This window comes from Anastrepha obliqua, chromosome 4 (assembly GCF_027943255.1).
Source record: "Anastrepha obliqua isolate idAnaObli1 chromosome 4, idAnaObli1_1.0, whole genome shotgun sequence".
NCBI classification, from domain to species: domain Eukaryota; kingdom Metazoa; phylum Arthropoda; class Insecta; order Diptera; family Tephritidae; genus Anastrepha; species Anastrepha obliqua.
Genome location: NC_072895.1, coordinates 30,080,960 through 30,092,382, shown reverse-complemented (window position 1 = coordinate 30,092,382; position 11,423 = coordinate 30,080,960). Strand labels below are relative to the sequence as shown.

The 11,423-nt window shown below is 37.9% G+C and overlaps 1 protein-coding gene across 1 annotated transcript; it reads left to right on the top strand.

The window, feature by feature from the left end:
• Positions 1 to 637: 637 nt before the first annotated feature.
• LOC129245130 (uncharacterized) lies at positions 638 to 2,020 on the top strand. The gene has a single exon (XM_054883133.1). It carries the CDS (start codon positions 762 to 764, stop codon positions 1,902 to 1,904), a length of 1,143 nt encoding a protein of 380 aa, XP_054739108.1. The 5' UTR covers positions 638 to 761; the 3' UTR covers positions 1,905 to 2,020.
• Positions 2,021 to 11,423: the final 9,403 nt, after the last annotated feature.

Genomic DNA, 11,423 nt, shown 5'->3' with positions numbered 1-11,423 from the left:
TAGCGGTTATTTCCTCACGGATGTTGTTCTTGAGCTCTTCTATGGTCTTTGGCTTATTAATATGTATAAACCTTTGATTTTAAATATATCCACTAGTAGAAGTCAGGTGGCGTTAAATCGGGCGAACGCGGTGGCCAGTCAAAATCGCCATTTTTCGACATTAAACGACGAGGAAACAATCTCTTCAAAAAATCGATTTTGTGCGAGCTGTGTGTGGTGGGGCCCCGTCTTGTTGAAACCAGAACTGCCTCATCCGCTTTCGACGAATAATTGGCATCACAAAAGTGGTTATCACATCGGGATAACGCTCCTGATTGACGGTAACAGCTTGACCATATTCATTTTCGAAGAAAAACGGCCCAATAATCGTTTTCGCACTAACGCCGCTCCAAACACGAAACGAATGACGTCGGCATATCCGTCAAATTCGATCAGAGCCGAATAACGGTCTGTTAAGTAGTACACCTTTCAAAATCTTCTCACCATGGATACCACCTTTAATATGGACTTAGATTCGCCTTGGTATCAACAGTGGGATAATTTAATAGAATTTCGAAACGACTATGGCCATAGAGAAAAGTGGCAAAAAGAAAAACGGCAGACACCTGCTTAATTATTGTCAATTGAAAAGAAATAAACAAAACTCAATCAAAAATTTTGTGCGCATTTTAGAAATTAAAAAACAAACACAATTTATAATATAAAATCACTATTTTTTTATTTGTAATTCATAAAATATAATTCAGCACTTCGAGCTAATAATGCAATTTCTCAGGAAATGTCCAGCGAATTTATTGAAACGCATAAACTGCTACTCCACCGCGAACATCGAAGTACAAGGTCACGACTATCAAAAGGAAAGTTTTCCCCCAAAATATGTAAAATTATTGCCACCCTCGAAATATGGAGGCGAATATCTGGTTACTTTACTCACTGGCTCCTCAATCATCGGCCAGCAGGGAGCAAATTTCATCAGACATCTCTTCGAGGTAGCCAAAGTGCCAGTGGCGTTCGAAAGGATTTCCATAGGACCCGATCAGACTACTTACCCGAATGAATACTTGCAGTCAGTGCGACGCAACCGTCACGCGCTTTTTATCGATTTACAACATGATCCCGATGAGAAACACAAACAACTACTGCTCAACATTGACTTGGATTTATATGTGGGCATCATACAGGTGAACTCCATTGAAGGCTACAGATGCAGGCATCCAAATGTGAATATTACGGTGATAATGCAAAATAATGCTGAAAATTTCTCGAAATTGGAATATGGTCCGGTGCCAGGCATGGTGGAAACATTGAAAATAACGCAGAAGAAGTACATAGAGCGCTATTTTAATTTCGTATTTCATTATGCTATGGAAAATTGTCATCAAAAGGTAACTTTTGGTCATCAGGCGGGGGAGTTCCCTCTCAGCGATGGCATGTACAATAGGACTGCCTTGAAAATGTATGAACAACTCAAGCCACAATTCGAATTCGAGTTAATGCCCATACATGATTTGGTGCGTAATATAGTGATGAAACCCCGCTGCTTCGATGTAATTTGCACCTCCGATCGGTATGGCACCTTTGTTGCGTCCATTGCTAGTGCAGTTTGCGGTGGCGCGAGTCTGTTTAGTTCGACTGAACGTGGCGATCATCACGCCGTCTTTAAACCATTGCAGACACGACTCTCCATCACCGATTCGCTGATACTCAGTCCTTATGGAATTGTGCGCTCTAGCATCGATTTGTTGAGGTACTTGGGCGAAACGGATTGCGCTAATGGTCTCTATGAGGAATTAATGAACACAATGACTTGTCGTGATATCAAAACAAAAGAGTTTGGTGGTACTGATACCGGAGAGTATGTCATTTGTGATATTGTAAATCGGTTGAAATGTAAAACCTATTGATTTGTCGAGTTGCTTGCGTTTTGTGTGGCATGCCACAAACGCCTTTGAAATTTGTTGTTGTTTTTTGAAAATTAGTATAATAAAGTACCGACAAGTGTGCTAAATGTTATAAAATATCTAATGGAAGTTTGTAAAGGAACAAAATTAATTTATCTATAAGGGTAGATGGACTTGTAGTGTGCATTCCGTCGTGCCTAGAAAAGGTTCTGAAGCCTTGAACAATTGAGCGAATCCGTGTCAAATGATCGGAATATTTTGGAGATTGGCGTCAATTCTTCTAAAAGTTGGTTTATTTGTAGGCTTCAGTCTTGATTCAATAATGAAAGGTTGTATAAAGTTTGACAAGTGATTTCGTATGCGTATGGGACTTAAAGCGTCCCAATAGTCTAGAACTCGAAAATTTTGGGTATTTTCAGGAATTTTTTTTATGTACAATAAAAAATGAAGATCGATATTTAAATGTATTAGGCCTTTTATTTATAAATGAATAAATAAATAATATATAATAATAAATTTAAATAAATATAATAATAAACTTAAATAAATTTTTTTTTTCTAATTTTAATAATTTAAAAAATGGCGCTGATGTTGGCCCTCCCGAAAAATTGAACCTGGACGGTGTTGTCCATAAGAAAGTTTAAAAAAAAAACACGTAAAATTCAGAAAACTGCAAGAAATTTTTATTTAAATCGATAGTACAGTCTATATAATTTAATGTTTGAAGATTATTTCATGCAAATGTTGACCGCGAGTGCTCTTCAAATGGTCCCTCCGCTTTTTCCAATTTTGGCATACTCTTTCCAATGTTTCGGCCGGTATCTCACATATAAATGCTTTAATGTTCCAATGCGAAATTCCAAAATTGAAGCAGGCTTGTCTGAATAGACATGACCTTTAACATAGCCCCACAAAAAATAATCTAAAGGCGTTATATCGCACGATCTAGGTGGCCAATTGGCAGATCCCGAACGTGAAATAAAATGTTCATCGAACTCGCCTCTCAACAAGTCCATTGTTACGCGTGCTGTGTGGCATGTGGCACCGTCTTGTTGAAACCACATGTCATGCAAGTCAAGCTCTTGCATTTTGAGCAAAAAAAGTTGGATATCATTTCACGGTAGCGCTCACCATTCACAGTTACGTTACGATTCGCAGCATCTTTGAAGAAGTACGGTCCAATGATACCTCCAGCCCATAAACCGCACCTAACTGTGACCTTTTCAGAATACATTGGTAGCTCTTGCAATTATTCTGGCTGATCTTCAGTCCAAAATCGACAATTCTGCTTATTTACGTACCCATTGATCCAAAAATGAGCTTCGTCGCAGAACAAAATTTTTCGATAAAAAAGTGGATCTTCGGCCAACTTAAACTTTCTTAACAGAACACGCGTTTTATAATAAAATTCAATGATTTGCAAGCGTTGTTCGTTTGTAAGACGATTCATGGTTAAATTATAGACCAAACTGAAGATGTTTGACAGTGAAACAAAACACTAAACGTGCGTCAGCTGTTTAAACCAACTGTTTAAAAAGATAATAGCTAAAAAATCACCCTTTATTTATCTGAAACACAAAAACCAAGAAAAATTATTAATGAGTATGACTGTAGCTATGTCCCAGTACTAAAATTTTAAAAAAATTTGGATTCGACACTCTAAAAAGCACGTTGTTTTTTCAGAAAATTGAAATGAACTTACAAAAAAAAAACGGGTAAAAACACGAACTCATTTTTCAAACTTGCACCATTTTCTCAACAAAAAAAAAAATTAATATCAAAACCGCCACGTACGACGATAGCCATTGATGTATAGATTAAGAATTTTTTTGGTTTTTTGCTTTCAGATGATTTTTCACCGCTGTATCGTGGCCACCAGGGTGCATCAGTTTTTTATGACGTCATTGCATTAATATTAATAACAATTGTAATTTTTAATATTTTTTATAAAAATTTGTTTCAGTATAGGTGAATATATGTTAAATAAATTATAATTTGTCCGATTCACAAAAAATCATCCCTACTTATAAAATAAAAAATTCATGAAAATCACTTAATTTTCACGCGTTCACAGCGGTGTTCCCCCTTAAAGTTTGTGCTACAAGACCACGCGGACCGCTCTCTACCTAGTTTATGGGATGTAAAAGCTTAAATATAGGGAATCTCCGCATGGAAATTTGACAGTATATTCTTAAGATTTAAAAAGATAAGAAGAAATATCGAAATTTCTAGACCACCGGGTCCCCTTAAGGGGTAGCACCACTGTAGAAATTTCAAAAAATTGATTTTTTTTTTATAAGCTTAAAAAATTCTTTGAACCTTTTAAAATACAGAACAAAAAGTTTTATACGTTACCGAAGTTTATTTCATAAATATTTTAAGCTTTTAACCAAGCGTTAGTGACTGCTACCTAACGACTTCTCCAAATTTCCAAACTTTAAACGCGTTTTTCTCAAAACACGTTTTCTGAAATTGGCACGCAGCATAACTCAAACAATTTTAAATATTTTTTATCAGGTTTTTCACTACGTCTGTATAATAACCTTCTTAAGAGAAGAGCGTAGGGGACTTTCGATAGATTAATTTAAACGATTGTTATAATTATTTAAGTGCCGTTTTTTTAGTCCAAAATAGAGTTTTTTCCTTCAAATGCTTGCTAATTCCACAAAAATAAATATTTTTTAAATCCCCTACGTGTTTCTCTAGCTATTCTTATCTAGATTAAGAAAAAAATGTTTCTTTGTTCCAGATTAAAATTTGCACCCTCTGTGCTGCGTGCCGCGGAGCTCCTTCAAGAGAAACCACATTACAAAAATGTCTCCAATGCCGCCATTTTGTAAAATTTGTCGATCAAACTTTGTAGTTTTGTATTTTAGTATATAAGTAATAACTTCCCAAATTAGAGTGATTGTTTTCCCTTTCCTTCTATACAAAAAAATTCTTTAAAAATCGTGTTTATTTTACGCGTGTACAGTGGTGTTACCCCTTAATCCATTGATGCAATTTGGAAGTAAGGGAAAAGGTAGTAAACAAGATAGTAAGAAATATAAAAAAGGTAGATGTAAGCTATAGTAAATTGTATGTTATTTTATGAATCGTACTTAATTAATTATATTTTTAACTGAACCATTCCCTTATTCTTCCTTTTGATTGGTGCGATAACCGCTTACACGATTTTGGCCGAATTTAACAAAGCGCGCCAGTAGTTTCTTTCTCCTGCTAACCGGCGGCAGTTAGACACACCAAATGAAGCCAAATCCTTCTCCAACTGATCTTTTCAACGCAGAGGAGGTCGCCCTTTTCCTCTGCTACCACCATCTGGTACCGCATCGAATACTTTCAGAGCCGGAGCGTTTGTATCCATTCGGACGACAAGACCCAGTCAACGAAGCCGTTCCCACGACAATCGGTTCTACGTTACCGGAACGAACCGGATTTATATCCGGCCATGGACTGTCACTTTAGCAGCATTCTCCATATATGTATGGGGACGTCGCCAACGTGCAGAGCTCCAACAATTCTTCGCAGAATCTTTCCCTCAAATACCTCAAAGAACCCCTTATCGAATATTGTCATCGTCCACACTTCTGCGCCATACGTTAGGACGGGCATGAGGAGAGCCTGGTAGAGTGTTAGTTTTGTTCGTCGAGAGAGGACTTTACTACTCAATTGTCTACTTAGTCCAAAGTAGCAGTTTAGAGTGTACAAATCTAATGAAGTAACTAAGGCACGACGAAAAACGCTCTATGCAAAAACACTTAAAATTGGAGTGTGAGTCCTCTGGTCATGTTTCGTTTGGGAGAAAACATGTGTAATACACATTGAACTTGAAATGATAAAGTCAGAACTTAATTTTATTATTTATATTTATACATACATACATACGTGAAGGGAAGACCCTTTCAATAAAACACGAATATTAATATTTCATTCATTTGTGGCGATGAATCTTGAATATTAAAAACCCAGCTGATTTCTACCACGCAAAATGCTTTTCATTGCAGTTTCTTGCTATAAAAGGAGATATTTCTGTGCTTTTTTTTGTTTCATTACTTAAAAAGGACCGCAATCCAGGGATTGACATCCCCCCTAACATCCACCCAAGTTATTTTGGTAAAGGACACATTTTTCTTAAAAATCATGTGCGTGCAAACGCGGCACAGATTCCTCCATTTGTAGGACAACATCAAGATGCATATCACGAATTTGAAGGGAAGCTCTAACATATTCCTAACAGGGGACATTGAATTGCATGCGCCATTGTCCAATAGGACAGTGAAATTCTCACCACTGCTGCTTTGCAATACTCTGCACAAATATGTAGCAAAAATCCCACACCAATTTCATGGAAATAAAGTCAATTTATAGAGGAGCAAAGAGTTTGATGCCTTTCAATGTGAACCATGACACTTGATTCATTCCCTGTGACTCCAATTGTGTGGATTGTGGTCTTAACGACTTACAATAAATGTCAGAAACACTTACAGATGAAATATTTATGCAGTGAAACATAACCCACACAGCGTAATAGATATATTATATTTTCTGACTTGAAGCCAATTCACAGCCAAGAGGTAGCAGCAGCAGAGTTGCAATTTTTATTTTTTTTTGTATTTATTTGGTTTCTAAATTGTCAAATTTCGTTTAAGGCTATGAATCTTTGTTCAAAGATTTAGACACTGTAGGGATGATGAAGTAATAGGTGGGCAGGTGAAACTATTGAAATACCAGTCTGACACTCCCCAAGTAGCACTAAAGCGCCGTCTTGATGCCATTATGAGACCTCCACAGGCAGATATCTACAACCAACCAGAGTTGTTGATGTAATGGAGAAGGTTGATAGAATTTAGGTTGGAGTACTCCCCCAGCCTGTCGAAGAGCTACCAAATCCGAACATTTATCGAGAAAGCGATCAGCAGCCTCTTTCTCTGAAAGGTCCCCACAATTTCTGCACTGGGGATTAAATGGTAAATCTTTTAAAGCTTTTTCGCGTGTTTGCCGATCGTCCAATGACCGGTGAACACAGTCACGAGTTTGAAAATTGAATGGCGTAGAGTCTCATAACTTTCTGCTTCCTACGTTTATTGTACTAGGGCCAAAAAGTTTCTGAAATAACACACGCAGAAATGGAGCTCCATCTATGCTGCTGTTTTCTGAGAAATAAGTAATGCGATTAACATCAACAGGGGTGGATGCCTTTAAATACACTTTTTATTTAAAGTTTTCGTTATTCATGAATATCTTTTTGTTATTGAATAAACGTTTTTGTTAAAGTTTGTATTATTCATATAAAAATAAAATAAAAATTTTCATAAATATATTAATAAAAAAATATGATAATGGAATAAATATATTTGGATTTTAATTTTTATTTAAGATAGCCATTTAATGGAAAAAAACCTAACAGTAAAAATAATCAAAAGCCAGTATAAACCTTGAAAATATAGTATTGGGTCAAATTTGACCCGAAGTCCGTCCGCGTCAGTTAATTTGAAGACCGTAGGAAGGTTAACTACTCCTGATAAGCTCATCCGGGAATCCAAATAAGAGAAATATTACCTGTTCACCCAAGAGATTTGAGAGAGAGGAGTTGACCAATTTTGATGTGCACCATGGCGTCATTGACTATCAGTTCTCGGCAATTTTAAAGAAATATATAAATTGGCTGATTTAGAGAAAATCCCTGCTCCGACTCTTAATTCCATCTTGGAGCCGTCACTGAAGGCAGAGATACCAGCATCGATACAGATTTTTGCGTCGTTCCAATCCTGCTTCTTTGTTAAGATTGCCCTGGCACGTCCCTCCACCCCAGTTTGTGGATAGAGATATCTGCACGAAGGTCAGAGAAATAAAGCTTTCTATCAAACCAAGCACACATACGTTTATATTCGCCGAACCAAAATTGGCTGCGTTGTACATCCAAGGAACGAATTGTAATTTAAGTCCTTGAGTTGTTTGAGAAAAATACATTGTTCTTATTCTTTTTGCTCTGCAGCTGCTGTCTGTTGAATGCGCTTTGATTGAAGCTCTGAAATTAATCTGTATATTTCAAAACTTCTAAATTTACATTTGCAATATTACTAAAGAATTTTTGAAATTTTTCATAAAAGGATATCAGCTATTTTTTGAAGGAATCCAGGATATTTTTCACGCTTTTCAAAAATTTTAGAATCTTCGAATTCGTTAAACAAAGTGTCTACCTAAAATGGCAAATCTACGTCTGGAAGGAGCAGGACAGTGGCACATAAGGTGCGAGGTTGTCTCTTCCTCATCTCTCATGTGCCAGCACATAAATCCTTTGGGCTAGGCAGGCACGCCCCGTTATGACTGAAATCAGTGTGCTAAGACTGTGCTTATTTTGGCTTAGCAGAGATTCTGTGCGCTTAGCGTTGAGAGTCGGCCACAGTTGACGGGCGCTTTTGCATGTGGTTTCATTACGCCATATTTCGTTCGCTGCTCTTTCGATTTTCTCATAGATAAATAGCTTACATGTTTGTAAGGGTATTCCTATGTCATTGTCTGTGTGCTCATCGGTCACATCGGTTAATTTGGTGTCGAGTCTCGCTAGTTCATCGGCTCTGCAGTTACCCTCAATGTTGCAATGTCGCAATGGCCAAGAACCCATATCACCCTTAAGCGAAATAACGCAGCTAGCTCGTTCAGAGATGTGCGGTATTTCATGACTACCTTGGGCGTTGTCGACTGTTTTGTGAGGGATTTTATCGCCGCCTGGCTGTCAGTGAAAATGTAGATAGCATTTCCAGATATCGCGTCGCACTGTGCCAGTGTCACGGCTTTTATTATTATTGCTAAGATCCAAAAGGCGCAAGATCTCACACCAAAGCAGCAACAAGTCAGACTTGAGAGAGCGAAGGAGTTGCTTCGCTTGGCTGAAAGCGGTCAATTTCCGAACATTGAGTTTTCTGACGAGAAAATTTTTCAAATTCGTTAACTCCCAAACCATAGGGTTTATTTGACAGGCGTTCATAAGAGAATTTGAATCATCGATTGGCCACCAGGCGGCAGCATCCGCCACAGGTAATGGTTTGGGCCGCTCTCCAATCGTTTTCATGCAACCTGGCGTCAAGGTAAATGCGAAATATTATCGGGAAAGTATTCTGGAGGGTGCTTTGCAGCAGACATTCCAACAGGGCTCGGCACCATCTCATAAAGCTCGAGGGAACTAAGAATGGCTAAAAAATCACGTTCCGAACTTCATAACGTCCACACAGTGGCTCTCAAATTCACACGCGAATCCGATGGACTATTCTCTTTGAGCCATTTTGGAGGACAACGTCCCAACTAAAAGACTCACCAGTCACGAGTCGCTGAAAAAAGCCATTGTCCGCGAGTGAGCCAAAATACCTGCAAGTCACATTCGGGCAGTTAGCGATTCCTTTCTGGACCGTCTCAAGGTCCATAGTCAAGACAAAAGTTGGGCATATCGAGCAAATGTAAATTGATTCTTAATTTTGTATTATTTTACGTTTTTACTTTGAATTGAATAAAAATAATTTCCCTAACTAAATTTATGGCATTTTTAATTGGTTACACTTCGAGTGCCGGACCCTGTAATGCTTTCGATGGTGTGGCTGACATCGTACAAGTTATAAAAACAGATGCTAGTCTTTGAAACTTGCACTTTATTATACTAAAATTTAAGGGGCTATCAAACTGAGTACTCAAATTTTTTTTTAATTCTGATAAAAACTTCGAGATTCTGATGTCGAATTTTATAAATCCCGTGCAATGTTTTGAAACTTTAATTTATAAGAAATTTATGGTAAAATGAATAATAGTACTGAAAATTAAAAGAAGCAACAGTCGAAGTTGTAAGAAATGATATCCTTTTTATGTTCACCGATTAGTGGAGATTTTTGGTTTGCGGGGGCGCACATCGAGTTTTTATAAACGCCTCCCAGCTGTTGACAGGATTTAACTTGACTTTGAAACGACTTGTATGTATGTACGTACAAGTATTTGCAGTTGCATGCCTTTGATTGAGGACCACTTGAAAACGCTTTCTTTGCCCTCACTGTCAGTGGTACTCGTATCGGCATGGGCATGTACATATATACATACACACTTAAGTATTCATGGATAAAATTCTGTGCATGTGCAAGGCAAAGCAGAATTCCTATCGGCTACTTAATTTTAATTGAAAGGAATATATTGAAAGGAAAGTATACGCCTTTGTGTCTTTTTGATTTTTTAATTAGAGCTGCTGAAGGAAAATTTAATAGACTTTAATGCTCCATAAAAGTTCAAGAGATCTTTAAAAATCGTCTCAAATACCCATAAAGAGGTGTAAAAATGGGTAGCTGAATTAATGTGGATGGTTTTATTCAAAATTTATTCTCAATCTCTTTACGACTCTGTCAATATAACCCGATAATACACTACGCTAAAAAATTATAGCACGGGAACTTATTGACAAGTTTTGACAATTTATTTTTTGCTAAGTTAATTTTAATAATTCTTTTGTCCAAATATAATTCATCCAAATTTCACATTAGAATTTTCGCAAAAATTCCAAGTTTGCAGTTGTATAGCGTGGTCCTAACGGTATCGAGATCGTTTATCGCAGTCATGATTGAGATTTTAGAAATTATAAACCTCCACACTTTAGACTTTCCACGTACTCCCGCTTTCATCGGAAGTTAGGTATCTTGACTCAATTGGAAGCTACATATTTGAAAACCGGGCGAAGAAGGCCAGTATAGCCTTATACTTCTGCAAATCTATGTTTTTCAAAAAATGAGCGCTCAAATCACAAGTCCTTCTTTGGATGTACAACGCAGCCAATTCTGGTTCTGCGAATATTAACGTATGGCTGCATGGTTTGGTGGGAAGCTCTTCGGATGCGCTATAATGTCACTAAACTGGGGAGGATGCAAAGGACTGCTTGTATTGATTTCACAGGAGTATGTAGAACTTGCCCAAGTGCTGCCGCGAATGTTGTTTCTTCACTTGCTTCCCAAAGTGCAATCAAGTTAAAGCAGATTGACTGCAGGAAACAATTTCTCAGGAGGCATGGTAACATTTACTTGGACAAATCCAATTCGGAAGGGACCAACAAACTTTGGACTAAGTAGACAGCTAAGTAGTAAAGTCCTCTCTCAACGAAAACTTACACTCTATGAGGCTCTTGTCATGTCCGACCGATCGCATGGCGCAGAAGCTTGGACGATGACAAGACCCGAAGAGGCGTTCCTTAAAGTGTTTGAGAGGAAGATTCTGCGCAAGATTTTTAGCCCTTTGTACGTTGGTGACGGTGAGTATCGTAGGCGATGGAACAGTAAGCTGTATGAGCTTTACGACTACATAAACATAGCGCAGCGAATAAAGATCCAGCGGCTACGTTGGTGCGCCATGTCGTCCGAATGGATACAAACGCTCTGGCTTTGAAAGTATTCGATGCGGCACCAGATGGTGGTAGCAGAGGAAGACGAAGGCCTCTTCTGCGTTGGAAAGATCAGGTAAAGAAAGATCAGGCCTTCGTCTTTCTCTGCGTTGGAAAGA

Coding starts and splice junctions, on each gene's coding strand:
- LOC129245130 (XM_054883133.1), top strand. CDS start 762: ATGCAATTTCTCAGGAAATGTCCAGCGAATTTATTGAAACGCATAAAC.